General features: G+C 37.0%; 2 protein-coding genes across 2 annotated transcripts in view; one reads left to right on the plus strand and one right to left on the minus strand.

Moving 5' to 3' along the window:
• The window catches only part of CPD (carboxypeptidase D), a 75,355-nt gene extending 60,600 nt beyond the window's left edge, over positions 1-14,755 (plus strand). Inside the window, exons 14-21 of the mRNA XM_040641099.1 lie at positions 2,036-2,171; positions 3,093-3,224; positions 4,017-4,112; positions 4,216-4,280; positions 7,535-7,666; positions 8,192-8,377; positions 8,993-9,092; positions 10,638-14,755. Of these exons, the coding sequence (XP_040497033.1) occupies positions 2,036-2,171; positions 3,093-3,224; positions 4,017-4,112; positions 4,216-4,280; positions 7,535-7,666; positions 8,192-8,377; positions 8,993-9,092; positions 10,638-10,864 (1,074 nt within the window). The 3' untranslated portion in view covers positions 10,865-14,755. The remainder of the gene's footprint in view (positions 1-2,035; positions 2,172-3,092; positions 3,225-4,016; positions 4,113-4,215; positions 4,281-7,534; positions 7,667-8,191; positions 8,378-8,992; positions 9,093-10,637) is intronic.
• TRARG1 (trafficking regulator of GLUT4 (SLC2A4) 1) overlaps positions 1-17,326 on the minus strand; it is a 183,540-nt gene that overhangs the window by 66,240 nt on the left and 99,974 nt on the right. The gene's annotated exons all lie outside the window — the stretch shown is intronic.

Genomic DNA, 17,326 nt, shown 5'->3' on the forward strand with positions numbered 1-17,326 from the left:
CCACCCATGACTACAGAAAAGGACTTTGATCCAGAGAATTTGTCGTATCTGATTAACAACCTAGTTCTGTGTCGTCTTAGAGAAAGGACGGAGAGAGCGTGCATCCTGCTAGAGCACTCGCTAAGTGGCACTGTCTATATAGACTTTAGGAAGGGGGAAAGGAACTAATATTTGTTTAATACCTACTGTGTGTCAGGTGCTTATACCGAGTACCTTCCATGTATCATAATGTCATCCTCAATTTCTGTTATCTTCTTTTGATAGATGTAAAAACTGAGGCAGAGATATTTGATACCTTACAGGCGGTCACACAGCTAGTATGTGGTAAAACTGGGATTTAAACCCAAGTGTGTCTCACTGAAAGTCTATGCTGTTTTGTTGTGCCATACTGCGTCCCCTAAAAGACATTTGGGAAGAATTTATGTCATGATTAGGATCAGAAAGCACCTAAGGGATTAGGTGCGATGAGCTTCAATCAGACTTGACCAAAAATTATTTTACCATTTTCAGCAAAGCAAATTGTATTGATTTCTTAATGTGAGTTGTAAGGAGTATCCCAAGGACATTTTTTTTTGTTCCTTTCTTAAAAAATGGGACAGTATCTAAGATACTGGGTCTCAAGCCTGCCCACACATTAGAAACATTGGGAAGTTTTTAAAAATACGAATGCCTGGGCCCCATCCCCAAGACATCAGTATTCCTTTAAAACCTCCTTAGGTTATTCTAATATTTGACCATATTGCTACCTACTGATATTATGGTTATAAGAGATTGTATGTCCTAGGTAAAATACCTACCAGGAATTTCAAAACTTCTAGTTTATGAGAATTTGCCTCACTTGATCTAATTAGGCTTGAGCTAGCAATCTTACTCTAGATTGACATTTGTTTTGAGATAAGTAACGGTCAGAATTATCTGGCAAGTTCAAGAAAATATACACATACCCAGAGACCTGTAGCGAAGCCCAAACGTGTACACTTTAGAAAAAAAGTCTCTCTCTCAGGGGAGAAAGTTAAGAACCAATGAATTTAGGGTCTCCAATATTTTCAACCTATAGACTATTTTAACAGAATAAATAAGCCAGGGATCATTTATTCTGATTTACTATCAGAAATATATAGGATGGGGGCACCTGGGTGGCGCAGTCATTAAGCGCCTGCCTTTGGCTCAGGACGTGATCCCGGCGTTCTGGGTTCGAGCCCCACATCAGGCTTCTCGGCTGGTAGCTTGCTTCTTCCTCTCTCACTCCCCCTGCTTGTGTTCCCTCTCTCGCTGGCTGTCTCTCTCTCTCTGTCAAATAAATAAATAAAATCTTAAAAAAAAAAAGAAATATATAGGATGAAGTATATCAGAAATTAGTTAATGCCACATATGTAGGTATTGATGCCTATGGATTACCCGGAGGAGAAATTATTATGAGTAAAATAAATATCTACTTTTTTTTTTTTTGCTGATTTCAACTCTTTGGTCTCATTGTTTCCAGACATACACTGATACTTGTTAGACTATGCATTTCAGTTTTTAATCTGGAGAATATAGTCTAACTATTATTACTTGTTTCAGCCAGTGGTCAGCAAACGTTTTCTATAAAGGGACGAATAGTATATACTTTAGGCTTTGGGGAACAGCTGTTCCGTGTTGCAACTATTCAGCTCTGCCATTGCAGCACAGAAACAGTCATATGTATGGGCATGGCTGTGTGCCAAAAAAACTTTATTTACAATAGCAAGCAGCTGGCTGGATTTAGCCTGCCATGGTTTCTGACGCCTTTGTAAGTCATCAGGAGGTCTCTGGGAATATTAGTTGTGTAGTGGTTTTTCATTTCTTTTTAAATTTATTTGGAGCAACAGAGAATTTTCTTTCTTTTCTTTCTAAATATCTATCTATCTATCTATCTATCTATCTATCTATCTATCTATCTATTTTTAGTCCTACCTTTTAAATCTGTTTAAAACAAGAAAGACTTTCTGTTTGAGGCATGGGAGGGTATCTTATGATTCCACATAGAGCTAATTGATTTCTGCTTCTGTTTTAGCTGGTTGACAGGACTAGAATTGTGATTGTCCCTTCTCTGAATCCAGATGGGCGAGAGAGGGCACAAGAGAAAGACTGTACTTCAAAGAGAGGACAAACAAATGCTCGTGGCAAAGACTTGGATACAGACTTCACAAGTAAGCCTAATTTTTAGGCCATTAAAGTACTTTGCAGATAATTTTATTTTTCTTTACTAGGAGATTGATAGATTGTGTAGATGAGTAATGGGGTTACTTTCCTTCTAGATTGTACATATAAGGTATAAGTGACAAGCTAGAAACTTGTCAAATTTTTCTCCTCTATCATTTGCAAAAGTAATTCAAGTTTTTTTCTTAGAAATTCAATCAATAATATTGGAGGGGTTCCATCACTAGTCGTACAGATAGGTATATTTTCTCTCTACCCCCCCCCGTATACACGTGTAGTCAAATACACGTGCGCACATGTGCTGTATGTGTATGTTGATTTGAAGGAGTCTTTCTTATTGACTTAAATAGGAACATCAACTATACATATTGTCCTGCAACTTTTTTCATTGAGTATAACACTGATACCTTTCTATTTCAATACTTATAAATCTCTAGTATATTCTTGTTAATGACATCTTAGTATGCTGTTAGTACTCTAAGTTTATTCAACAATTTTCCTACTATTGGACATTTAGTTTCTTTCTAACTTTTTGCTCTTGCAAAAAGCACTACAGAAAACATCATGATTTCTGAAAATTTTATTTTCTTTCAAAGATAGGTTATATATTCTTGATATTATTTTTTAAAAGAGGCTATATCCATTCCTTTTTGTTTCCAGTAAGAATTTTCTTTAATTTGCTTAGATCATTAACCTTTACACATCATCTGAAGTATATAAAACTCAATCTACCTTCTAGAGTGTATCTTTCATGCTGTTGAGATAGATAGTGGCTTACAGAGTAATAAAGTGTTTATATACAGATTTTTAAAATTAGCCTCTGATTGTGTTCATGTAGAGAATGTTTTCGTAGTTATTCATACTAAAATTTTAAAACTTGATATTTTATATTCGACTTTTGTATTTTTTAGATAATGCCTCCCAGCCTGAGACTAAAGCCATCATTGAAAATTTGATTCAAAAACAGGACTTCAGTCTTTCCGTTGCTTTAGATGGTGGTTCAGTGCTGGTCACATACCCGTATGACAAACCAGTACAAACAGGTGTGTAGAATGTCAGTTTATTGTATACTATTCAAGCTTAGATAGAAATTCCAACTAGGTAATGTCCCTTCTAAATTCTTTTAAACTCGTGAGCGTTTGAGCATACTCCATGAGCAAATAACCAACCTAGGAAAATTGTAATATATCAGCAGCTTAGTTACATGGAGGAGAGAGGTCAGATCTAACGATGAGCTAGCTTTATTGAGTGTAGCCATCTTGTCACATTTGTTCAATTTAGTTCCCAAGCATTTATTGAACAATTATTATGTCTGTAGACAAAAGTGAATAAAACATAATGCCTACCTCAAGAAACTCATTATTATATGTAACCAAATATTAACAATACAGAATTGCCCTCCCCTGCTTTAAACCTTGACTGACAGGTTGACCGTTAGATGAGATTAACAATTGCTTGTCGAATCTCTCTGGGACCTTTGTATATGGAGATAGTTTGTGTTGTTTTCAATGCAGCTTATAAGAAATATTGTTTTTAGGCCACAGTTGCCCTAAAATGTAGTAAAAACATCCCAAAGCAAGTTTGTATTTTAGTGCGGTAGCCTCTCGTGTAATCTAACCATTGTTACCTTTTAATATAAGGAAGATGTGTATCTTCTCTGCCTGATTATCCTGAGCTGAACAGAACAATGTGGTTAATTGTAATAACTCCTCAATAGACTTTGGTGGGGTACAGAATTTACTAGAAGGAGAGAAAGATGATTTTCGTATCCATGAAATTGAACTTGGAATAAAATCTTTTGGATTTCTCCGACTTCTGAATTTTTCTTTTTATAGTGGAAAACAAAGAGACTCTGAAGCATTTGGCATCTCTTTATGCAAATAATCATCCGTCCATGCACATGGGCCAGCCCAGTTGCCCAAATAAATCAGGTAGGTATTTTCCATACCCTTTGTTATTGTTGCTGCTTTTGGGGGGTAGAGGGTGTCTTACCTTAAGGTCTTGTTGATCCTGTATCTCTCAATACTTTTATAGATGAGAATATCCCAGGAGGTGTAATGCGTGGAGCAGAATGGCATAGTCACCTGGGCAGCATGAAGGTATGCTCTCTAGGATACGGTGAGAATAGGATTATAATTATTGGCCATTGAGTGACAGAATAAGTGACTTTTCTGATATAATCAAAGTGAATGGCACCTGCTTCATGGCTTTCTTGACAAGACAGCCTTCAACCTCTGACAGCATTTTTTTTTGTTTTTTTTTTTTTTTGCCATTGTAATCATTTTTAATTGTACAATTCAGTGACATTAATTACGTTGAAGTGTTGTGCAATCATCACTATTCTAAGCCATCTATTTCCAAAGCATTTTTATCACCCCAAACAGAAACTCTGCGTCTGCTAACAATAACTCCCCATTCCACTGGTAACCCCCAATTCCTGGTAACCTCTCTACTTTCTATGTCTGTGTTTTTGCCTATTCTAGATATTTCTTGTGAGTGGAATCATACAATATTTGTCCTTTTGTGCCTGGCTTCTTTCACTTAGCATAATGTTTTCAGGGTTCATCTGTTTTGTTAGCCTGTATCAGTACTCCAGTCCTTTCTATGGCTGAATTATGTGCTGTTGTATGTATATCACATTTTGTTTATCATTTCATCTGTTGGTGGACACTTAAGTCTTGTCTACCTTTTGGCTGTTGAAAATAACAGGCAATGAACATTTGCGTACAATTGTTAAGTTTGAACCCTTGTTTTCAATTCTTCGGGGGTGCATACCTAGCTGGAGAATTGCTGGTCATGTCCAAATTCTATGTTTAACTTTTTGAGGAACCAACAGACTGTTTTTCACAGCAGCTAAACTGTTTTACATTCCCACCAACAATGTACGAGGGTTCTGATTTCTCCACGTCCTCCCCAACACTAGTTATTTTCGTTTTTTTTTTTTTTTCTAAATTATAGCCATCCTCACAGGTGTGAAGTGCTACTTCATTGTAGTTTTGATTTGCATTTCTCTAAAGACTAATAATGTTGAGCATCTTTTCATGTGCTTATTGACCATTTGTATATTTTCATTAGAGAAATGTCTGTTTCTCTATTGCCTATTTTGTTTATTTATTTTTTTTATTCCATTGCCTATTTTTAAATTGGGTTGCTTTCTTTTTGTTGTTGGGTTGTAAGAATTCTTTATTTATTCTGGATGCTAAACACTTATCATTTTTTTGATTTGCCAGTAGTTTCTCCCAGTATGTAGGTTGTCATTTCACTTTTTTAGTAATACTCTTTGATGCACAAAACTTTTTAATTTTGATGAAGTCAAATTTATCTGTTTTTTCTTTTGCTGCTCATGCTCTTGTGGTCATATCTAAGAATTCATAGACAAGTCCAAGGTCATGAATATTTATCTCCATGTTTTCTTCTATGAGTTTTATGGATTTAGCTCTTGTATTTAGGTCGTTGATACATCTTAAGTTGATTTTTATATGTGGTGGGAAGTAGGAGTTCAACTTTGGTTTTTTTGCATGTGGAAATCTAATTGTCCAAGTACCATTTGTTGAAAAGACTGTTCTTTCCCCCATTGAATGGTCTTGGCACCCTTGTCAAAAATCAATTGAGCATAGATGTATGGGTTTATTTCTGGACTCTCAATTCTGTTTCTTTGGTCTTTATTCTTCTCCCAATATCCCTGTTTTGATTGCCGTAGCTTTGTAGTAAGTTTTGAAATTAATAAGTGTGAGTACTCCAACCTTTTTATTTTTCCAGGTTGTTTTTGTCTTTTCAGGGCTCCTTGCAGTTCCATTTGAATTGTGGATTGGCCTTTCTTTCTTTTCAAAAAACGCTGTTGGAATTCTGTTAAGAGTTGTGTTGAATCCGTAGATCACTTTGGGTTATATTGACATCTCAGTAGTATTGTCTTCCTATACATGAACTCAGTTACGTCTTTCTAATTACTTAAGTCTTCTTTAATTTCTTTCTGATGGTATTTTAATTGGGTATCCATCCACTTCAAATTAGTAAGGAGCTGTTAGCAGATGGGTGGTTAGCTCATCATTTCATTAACATATGCAACTAGAAATTTGACTTCATTCTCATCTCTGCCTGCCTTCCCTCCTTTATTTACTAAGAACTTACTGTGTGTGAGGCTCCACTAGTGATAAATAAAATATATTGCCTATCCCATTTACAAATAACTATGTTACAGAATTAATTGCTTTGGCCTCAGAGAGAGCAACTCTTAGTGTGCCATGAGAAATTAAAGACAGAAAAGATTACCTACATTCAAAGATATAGTCTTCTCTTCATAGAGGAAATGGCATTTGGGATGTAGAGATGGTGAAGCACAACATTCCAGAAAGAGGAAGCAGTATGGGCAGAGGTCAGTAAGCAGTCTCGTTAATTAGAACAGGAGGTGTAATGGAGAGCAGCAGAAGACAAGAATGGAAAGAGAGTTTGGGACTCTGAATACTTTGTTTTAGTAAGGAATGGGAAGCCACTGGAGGTTCTGAGCAGGTGTATAGTAACGTGATCGGAACTGTGCTATGGAAAAATTAATCTCATAGCAGCGGGTTAAGATAGTCGGGAGAAAGGAGAGACTCTGGTGCAGTGAGACTGGTGGGGACAGAAACAGGGGACAGAAATGGGGACAAGAAATAATGAGGGCCTGGATTAGGGAGGTGACAATGGGAATGGAGTCAAGGGATGAAGTTACAGAGATATTGCAGAGGTGGAAATGACAGGATTTGGCAAATTATGGTTGATGGTGAGAAACTGAATTCAGAGACGAGATTTTGTGTCTGCGTGAGAACATGAGTAAATACCGTTAACTGAATAAGGAAAAAAGACAGGTTTGGGGGGGGAAAGGTGATAAGTTAGGTTTTGGAACCTGTCCACACAAGCAGTTCCTGTGCCTGGAGAATTACTGTCTGGGAAGCAGTGGCTGCTGTCACCAGCAGGGTGAAGGTAGCAGAGGACAAGTGCTCGTGCTCCTGCCTCCAAGCTCCAAGAACAGCGATGAAGTTCTGAAGTTGAGAGGGAAGCTGGCCGTCCGCATACACTTATTTATTCAGTCATTTATTCAACAAACCCCAGTAAGTCCCCTACCTGCCAGGCACCGTGGCAAGCACTGGAGATACAGAACTGAATTAGACCTAGGCCCTCGTCTCAAGGACTCTCTTCGCAACAGCCGTGTTCACGACTGATCGTAATACTGAGCAGTTTATTTCTATTTGCTATAAAATGCTTTACAGAGTCTTTGTCTGTATCACCCAGGTTTTCTTTCTGTCCCATTCGTTGATTACATAACCTCATTCTTACTTTTATTAATTTTTCTACATTTGTTTTGAATTTTATATTCCAGGATTACAGTGTCACCTATGGCCACTGTCCGGAAATCACAGTATACACAAGCTGCTGCTACTTTCCCAGTGCAGCACAGCTGCCTTCCTTGTGGGCAGAAAATAAGAAGTCTCTTCTTAGCATGTTGGTGGAGGTGAGCCTTTCCCTTTTAACCAGAAGCAGACTCCCAGGAATATGTTCAATGAAAAGCTTTATCAAAACATTTTCTTAATCTTTTACTAGTAATTGATATTGTTTTTAAAAATATATATAGAAAGAGTTTTGTTGAATTTATATCACCTAAATAGGCGCCATGACTGCACATGTCTGGAATCTGCTCTAATTGAGGTAATTTAACCCTGTGAGATGTTGCACATTTTTCATTTGAATATCATGCAGAGACAGGGTACTGTGGTGGAAAGTAAATCTTCAAGCCATCAGAAGGTTTGGGTCCTAATTTAGGCTGTGACCGTATCAGAGTTCTCTTTTCCCTTAGTTCACCTCTGTGCTCGGAAGCAAGGAATGAGTAGCAAATGCGGCCAGAGAGTCAGTGGGGAAGGACCAACAAGCCAGTTTTATGGGGGGTTTTGTTGTTGCTTTGTTTGTTTTTGTCATGCCTCAAGCTATTGCCTCGAGAATTTCTGGAAACATAAATTTGTATTTTGAATATTTTTTTCAGGTTCACAAGGGAGTCCATGGTTTTGTTAAAGATAAGACTGGAAAGCCAATTTCTAAAGCAGTCATTGTACTCAATGAAGGAATAAAGGTACACACAAAAGAAGGAGGTTATTTCCATGTGCTGTTAGCCCCAGGCGTCCATAACATCAATGCCATCGCTGACGGGTATCAGCAACAACATTCCCAGGTAAGAAACTCAAATTGAGCAGTAGCCTGTAAATTCTTACTCTTAGTAGTACTTCCGTTTTACTCTGAAACTCTTGTGAGGAGTAAAGACATAAACTGTGTAACCAACTCTTGGTTATGATATCTTGTTACCTTTCTGCCCTTCAGCAACGAAAGGGAAATTTTTATAGTATTTTGTATACTTCCGAGGACAGTGACTCATCTCCTTGGTTTAGTATAAAGGCCTTAGGAATATTTCTGGGATACAATATACCTTAAGTATATTGTATGAAAAGCAAACTTTTTCACAATTCTTGTACTTTATGTTCTTGTACTTATATTGCACTTTATTTTTTTTTTTTAAGATTTTATTTATTTATTTGACAGAGATAGAGAAAGCCAGTGAGAGAGGGAACACAAGCAGGGGGAGTGGGAGAGGAAGAAACAGGCTCATAGCCGAGAAGCCTGATGTGGGGCTCGATCCCGTAACGCCGGGATCACGCCCTGAGCCGAAGGCAGACGCTTTAAGCACAGTGCCACCCAGACGCCCCCCTATATTGCACTTTAAATTGTATGAAAAGTTGTATGTTGTAGGAAAAGTAAACTTTTTCATAATTCTTGCACTTTATCCCTCCAGGTCTTTGTGCATCATGATGCAGCTAGTTCTGTGGTAATAGTCTTTGACACAGATAACCGGATATTTGGTTTGCCAAGGGAGCTTGTGGTAACTGTATCAGGTAAAGAAATTTTTTTTCTTTAGAGTTAAATAAATAAATAAAATATAAAATAATAAATATAAATATATAAATATAAATATATAATAAATAAATATAAAATATATAATAAATAAATATAAAATAATAAAATTTAAATAAAAATCTGAAAAAAATAAAAAATAAATAAAACCAGTTTTGACATTTCAGTTTGAGAATGGGTCGCCTCCCCAATCACCTGAAGCTAATCCTTTTTCTTCCAATATCTCTTTATCTGAACATTTTTTGGGGATTTTCCTGGAACGTTGGTCTCCCATATGTTCTCATGGCTTGCTCCCTCACGTTTTCAGGTCTGTACTCAAGTGTCACCTCCACAGAGAGGCCTTCGTTGATCACCCTAGCTAAAATAGCACCCTTGTCACTCTCTCCACCCCACTTTTTTTTATTACAGAACTTATTACCACTTGACATTATATTATATATTTAGTCTCTTACTTGTCTATATTTGATCTTTCCCACTAAAACGTAAAGGCTCTGAGAGAATAGGGAGTTTATATCTCTAGCACCTAGGACCACGGCTGGCATGTAGTGGGTCTTGATGAAGAGTTGTTGACTGAATGAATAATTTGTTTTATATTAGATCATAAGTCCTTTGGACTTTGACTTATATTCTGTTTTTTTAAGATCATGGAGGGAGGAAATACCTGTTTTCTCCAGGATTAACTTGTGCCATAGCTTGAATTACTGAAAGGTTAGAAAGAAAAAAAATATATGGTAAAATAATAAATACTCTGCTGTATTGTATCTTTTTGACACAGAGAACCTCGGTTCATTTCTAAGTGCAATTTGGACTTGACCCAAAATAACCAAGTTTTATTATAGGGTGTGTGGGGGACAGATTCTTAGTTAAATGGTATATTGGAAACATAGTCAAATCATAGAGTCTGTTGTGGAGTGTTTAAAGTTATTAGCTTGAACCAGATAAAGTGTGAATGACTTAGTGGTTAAAACATAGGAGCTAGGAGTCACCAGTGGTTTAAATCTGGCCTTCCCACCCATTTGCTGTCATGAACTTAATTTTTATTATGATTTTATTATTTTCTGTTACTAAGACTCTTATTTTGTTAACCTATGTATAAATGCTTTACATAAATGAGACGCTTGGGATGAGGTAAAATTTGCTGGAAAGGATCAGGAGAAGTCACTGATACAGAGGCAGTTGTAGAATGGTAGACAGTTCGGTTTCATTGTGGAAAAAGAAAAATATGCATATACATACACATGCACGAAGAAAGCTCTGGAAGAATGTTCACGAGAGTTGTTAAAAATGATCTCTGGTTAACGGAGATGTGATGTGCTGATTTGGTTTGGGGTTTTGGTGTTTTTGCCGATCTGTATTTTTCTAATTTTGCATAGGATACATGTACTGCCTGTGTAATAATAAAAGGTAGTTTCTGAGTGCATGAAATAAAAATAAAATAAAGGGCGTCTCATAAAAGGTGTTATTGTAAGCCGCTTATTTAGATTCTTAAAGTGGAACACCACTCACATGACGATTTTGTTTGGCAGGTGCCACCATGTCGGCCTTGATCCTAACAGCTTGCATTATTTGGTGCATCTGCTCAATCAAGTCTAACAGACACAAGGATGGCTTTCATCGGCTCAGGCAGCATCACGATGAGTATGAAGATGAAATTCGCATGATGTCAACAGGCTCCAAGAAGTCCCTCTTAAGCCATGAGTTCCAGGATGAAACGGACACTGAAGAGGAAACGTTATATTCTAGCAAACATTGAAACAGAGACTTCGCACATCTCCCAGCATAAGTACCAAGCAAAATTACAGTTCCTTTTGGGAGACACTGCATTAAGAAGAGAGACTCTCTTGCTTCTTCAAAGAGCTTTGGGAAGTTAACTTGCTAAATTTGTATCCTCTGTGAATTTGGCTGGCAGTTTTGAACTTCCCCTCCTTTAAGTACTCTTACCTTTAAAAAAAAAAAAAAAGATCTGCTTTCTATTTATGCAGCAGAGATGGGACAGCCACTTTGTTTTTCTTTTTAATTTAAGATGAGCTGTTTGGAGCTTATGTTATAACTGCATAAAGCCAACTAGTGGATGTTATATTTTACACATCAGGTGTTTACTAGTGGCTTTAGCTTTTTTTCTTTATTTTAAATGGCCAAAAGAATCCAGAAACATTTAGGCAGGGACAGCAGTCAGAATCTGACATAAAGCTTTAAAAACTCAAGGTTTTCTCAACCTACTGAGAAGTACTTTTCTCTAGTTATTAAATAGCTGGAGTTTCTCTTATCATTCAGGTTTAATGGAGGCTGAATTGATTTTTAAATACATATATAACATTAGGAAATGAATAAATGGGCTTCCGCATTTGGCTTGCTGCTTGTTCCAAGGTTAGATCAGAACTGGTGGGCTATGCTCTAAGCAGGATTTCACTACCTCTCTTGTAAGGTTTAGCAAAGTTCTAAATACCCCCATTTTAAGGGAGAACTTGTTGACTTCGTTGTAAAAGATCTAAATGTCCATTTGAATAGAACTGAGAGGGAGATCTACCAAAAGCTAAAACTCGTGTTGCATCTCTTTCAACTTGGTAAAAATCCCACAGGTGCTGCTGCTTTTTATCTGTGAAGCACTAGTTTATTCTAGGAATGCCTAATTCTCTAATATTTCCTCAATTTGAACCTTTTTCTGTGTTGTACACTTATGGCTTTCAGATGACCCGGCAATGTACAAGATCTGAATTCTACTGAAAATATCTGGAAGTGTGGAAGAGACCTACTTGCACATTCTTTAACCGACATTTGAACACAAAATATCTACATTCATGCTCCAGTTCAAGCCTATGGATATCCTACTGTTATTGAAATAGCTTGGCCAGTCTTATTCATATAGGCCTCTGCAAGTGATTGGGTTCTTTGTCCTAATGTTTTATTTGACAGTCTCTTTTTGATCAACCAGTTTTGTTAAAAGTTCAATTGAAAACATTTAAATATGGCTCCCTCCATTAAAAAAAATGTAAACTATGGACTTCCGTGTGCTATAACACTGTGGTGAGAAAGTGTCATCTTCACTGCCACTCAGGTTATTGCAGAGACCTGAAAGATTTGCATTTTACTGTGTCTGTCATATCATGCTTTTCAATGGAATTAATGCTTTTTGTAAGTATGAGTCTTACCAATGATCTAATGGTTTAATACCTTTGAATGTTTTTAATGGCTAAGTTGCTGCTGAATTTGTACTAAATCAGGGGATCAAAAAACTTGCTCTCATCTTTTCAAATTGTATTCTCTATCCATTAATGTATCAGTCATCCCAAAGCCTTCAGACGGAGTGGTTTACCACCCATGTAGGTCATTCCAGGTTTTGTGAGGAATGCGCCCAAAGTGGCTTTATATAAAGAGATTTGGTTTAGCAGGAATAATGAGGTCATGACATGTGTTAATGAGTATCTGTGATAAATTTGGGTGGTTCAAGGTTAAGCCATTCTGACATTAATCCTTTTATTAACAACTCTAAATTTTGAGCCCTTGCCACCCACCTCACCCCACCACATACGCAGCTAATACTTAATGAAATATACATGATTTAATGTCTTCTAATAATACTTTACATTTTCTTTAAGGGGGTGATGTGGTGGCACTGCTCTTTTTAGCTTTACTTTTAAGAGTGCAAAGTCAAAAACAATAAAGGGCCTGAGTGGCCGGCCCTGCTTGGGACATTGCAGGTAGAAATGAAACAAAGTTGATGTGACAGCCTTTACTTTATTAGCATTGGTCTTCACTAGAGGGTGCCTTTTACATTCGTTTCTCTTTTGAATGAGCCATGTCTGTAACTGTTCATCACAGTGGCTAGAGTCCATGCCTTTAAGCATGTACACAATTTTTTTTAGAAATGAACATACAATAGTTCTTTTAGTAATTTTTCCTGAAAGTAAAACCAAATTCTGCTATAAATCTTGAATCTTTAATGGATTTCTAAATCATGCATTGCTCTGGAATATAAGACCTCCTCAGCCTGTATTAGCTATGAACATGAATGTATAGGATCATGACTACTAAGATTGTGTTCTCAGCCCTGCTTTGTCATTTATTTGTGGATCTAATCTTAGACCACATTAACTGCTTAAGGCATTGAAGCCATATGGAATGGGGAATGCATTTCTTCAGTGTTTCTCCTAGAGACTTCCCATTTGCTTGGAGTCATGGAGGCAAGTAAGTATCACAGTATTAAGAAGTTTGCCCAAATCTGAGTTGTGCCTTTCTTTACTCACAAGGCATGTTTTTTGTCCTGGTGATCAGTTTGTAAGCCTTCTTCCCTTCCAGCTCCTTAATAAAAGCGAAGTGATTGAGTAGGTAATTTTCAAAGTGTCTGCCTGTGTAAATGTACTTTTACGGATTATGCAGTTCGATAAGATGAACTCAAGTTAATTTCAGATGAAAAGACCTTTTGGTTTTGATGTATTTTGCTGAACACTTGCTTAGTGTTTGGGATCCCGTCCAGTTGAGGAATGCTTGCAATTCTCGTTGGAGGGAATTTGTTTTGGGACTTTGTCATCCTCCAGAAAGGACACATAATGTATATTTGGCCCAGTGTGATTGATTGGTTAATCTTTGGTAACTTTCACCTGGATGGGATTTGCTGATTAATGAATATTGAACTTAATGATGAGTTGACAAATAAATAAAAGGTAGTTCTTATGCCTGAGCTTATTGTGTTTCTGAGCTAATACCAGGTTACTCAGTAACCATGATCTGCTCCTCCATTTCCATTTATTCTCAATAGTAAGTAGTTTACTCTTCTTGTTGACAGAAATGCACTTGTTGCCAGGTTTTGTCCCTGCTGTATTAAAAGCTTCTTGGTTATGAATGCTGTGATGGTGCCCTGCCTATGGTTCTCTGGTAGAATTGTTTTTAAAAATAGCAATTTATTGTTACTACAAAAAATGCCACTGTGGTTGATGTTCGGTGACTTTCCACCTGGCAACTTTTGGTAACTCTTTGGGTTTCTGATTTGTTTGGACTATAGCAGATTCTTTGGGGGTGATTAGGGCCCTTGATTAATGTCAATTAAACTTGAATTTCCAGTTCATAAAGAAATATCTCCCAGAACCCGTTTCTCCAATCCTTAGCAATAATTAATTAATATTCCACTTGATTTTCAGAATATTGTCCTAGTTGATTTTGATTAGACAGAACATATTATGAAATTTGAAAATAGGCTATCATTTTAAGGCAATTGGATATAAATTATGTAAATATGTCTGATTATGACTTTTATAAATGGCGTAACATGAATGTACTAGTTACATCCTGTGCTGGCCATGCTGCAGATTTTCTGGAGGTATGACATAATGGTATTTTTTTATGCTCAGAGTAAAAATCAACTTTTCACCTCTCCATTTTTTCAGAGTGGCATTCCCAGGCTCCAGAACAATTCTATAGCTATTTATATGAGGTGCCCAACACTCATTCATCTCAAGTGCTTCAGTCTTTGGTTTATTTCATGCACTGTGCCTTCAAAATGAAATTTTTAAAAGGGACTTTAAATGAAGTTGAATAGTAGTTTTAAAAAGTCAATCTGTGTAATTTATGTGAAATCTAATTGTAACAAGGTCCTTTCTGTTTTTTTATATGTAAACAGATCTAATCCTGTATAAAAGTTATTTTATGATGTTTGTCTTTCTTTGTGTTTTGTCTCATAATCTTTTCTCAAAAGCAATAGATCAGAAAAAATTATTGTCTCGATTTGAAAGTTATGTATTCTCGTTTTCCTACCTATACTAGGGGGAAAATAGTACCAGGCTAGGAATACAGAGTGTCACCTGTAGAGTGTTTTTGTCTTCATGAATTGACTCAAAAAAAAAAAAAAAACTGTTTCTGAGATAATCACATCATATAGTAGCCAGAGTTCTCCTTTCTGTTTGTGGCTCAGCTAGACTGATGCATGTCCAGTCACTCCACAACAAACACCACAAAACTGGCCACTGAAAAGTGTATGTGCACAGTTCAAACGTGTTTGTTAAAAATTGTCCTTTTTCCCAAATAAGCCACATGCTATAATATGTCCTGCCACTTTAGGCACAGTGGTGATGAATTCACCATCCCCTTTCATTCAGCAATGATTTGCTGTTACTGCTGGTCCAGTAGGAACAGGGAAAGCAAAGTTATGTAAAAAGGTGGGCTCTGCTGACAAGGAATTCATAGACCAGACCAGAGAAATAAAAGTGAGAATAAGCCATACTTCCATAGTGGCTGGTTCCTCTAGAAAGAAAATCCCTGCTGTAGGGGAAGTGTAACATGGAGATTCAAACACAGACATTGGAGTTGGACCAACCTGTGATTGACTCTCGGCTCTGCCACTTGCTTCCTATGTGACCTCACATTGCACAGGTTTCTTCACATTCTCTAAGTCTTACTTTCTCTACCAGTTAAGGAGTAATACCCAATAGGATTGTATTGACGTAATACTTGACTCAGGATTGAATAATGCCCGTGGTAACCAGCATCATTTTCCTTCATTTGCTGTTTTCTGATCTTTTGAAAGAAGAAAGAAAGGTATTGTATCAAATATATGAACAAAGACCTGTTTACAGGTGGTCATTTTAATTTAGAAGAAATCCCTACACACGAATACTAAACAAAAAAAACAAAACAAAAACCTATGAAATTTTCCATTATGTAGTCCCATAGATTGTCTATAGCATGGCAGTAAAGTTTTTTAAATTGTGCCAAATGCTTCATACTTGTTTTTAAATGAAATTAGGTTGTATTTATGCCTGTTCAGGGAAAAGAGCCTTACTTACCTGCGGCGGGAAGTCTGAATAGTAATAACGGTTCTTTTCCCCTCAATGTTTCAAATATTTTCCTGAATTTTTGACAGGAGTGTTCTGATAACTGATCAAGAACCTTTTGGTTTGTATAAGAAATGGTGATCTATCAATCATGTTTCATTTTTCAGGTTTCTAGAAGCTGATTGTTCTCAGTGATTACTCATGATGCTCAGTGCTAACAGTCTTCAGTGATGAATACATGCTGTTGTGTTAGGGCTTCATCTCTTATTCTCACTTGCACTAGAAGGCCAACTGATTGTATGCTGTTTATGGCAGACCTCAGATAAATACCTCAGCTATTACCCACAATTTAAAAGCAATGAAATCAGCATATAAAGCCCAACTTTAACTTTAAAGATTTTATTTATTTATTTATTTGACAGAGATAGAGACAGCCAGCGAGAGAGGGAACACAAGCAGGGGGAGTGGGAGAGGAAGAAGCAGGCTCCTAGCGGAGGAGCCCGATGTGGGGCTCGATCCCATAACGCCGGGATCACGCCCTGAGCTGAAGGCAGGCGCTTAACAGCTGTGCCACCCAGGCGCCCCCCAACTTTAACTTTAATATCACAATTTCCACCTACATTAATCAGTAGAATGTTAAAAACAAGCATGTTATTTCTTCTGCATTTTTTCTGGAGTCGGATGGAATCCTATTCCCTATTAGCTGTATAAACAAACGTAGACAAGGCAAGCAAGAATTGGAGCAGAAAGTTGTCCAAGTGTAGAGGCCAGCCTGGACAAGATTAAAGCCAGAAGAGTGAGAAGATTGAAAGTGTAGTAATTGGAAGTGGCTGTATATTGAGACGGACACCTCAAATTCAGCAAAGACAATTTATGGATTCAATTACAAGCAATATAAAGAGGCTGTGATGCAATCAAAGTTGTAGGTGGAGAATAGTAGCAGCAGGTGGAGAAATTTAGGATGGGACATGTAGAAAGAGATTGCAGATCAAATAGAAATTGTTATAACATGGATTATATTCTGTGATTGTCTTTGAGACTGAGCCAAAGCAACGGGGTCATGGGGAGAGATCTAGATTGCTAGATCTGAACCATTACTGTTTTTGAGTATTTGAAGTTATTCTAATGTTTATGATTATTATTGTCACTAGGTATAGTATGATTACAGTAGAGTTGTTCAAGATCAAACAGGCTTTTGATTTAGCATTTGAAAGATGGGAGATGCCCATAAGAATTGATCCTAAAGATAGGGGATGGAATAGGTGGCAAGTGGGCTGATTATGGTAATGGCTGAATCGGACAACTGGATTTTCCTAGAAAATAATTTTAGAATAGTTTTAGATTTACAGAGAAGTTGCGAAGATAATACAGAGTTGGCTACTGGGTTTTTAATTGGAGGATGTTAGTGTTGGGAGGGCAATGGGAAGGATTGTGTATATAGTTTTCTATTT

Source organism: Ursus maritimus, unplaced genomic scaffold (genome assembly GCF_017311325.1).
Source record: "Ursus maritimus isolate PB19 unplaced genomic scaffold, ASM1731132v1 scaffold_24, whole genome shotgun sequence".
Lineage (NCBI taxonomy): Eukaryota > Metazoa > Chordata > Mammalia > Carnivora > Ursidae > Ursus > Ursus maritimus.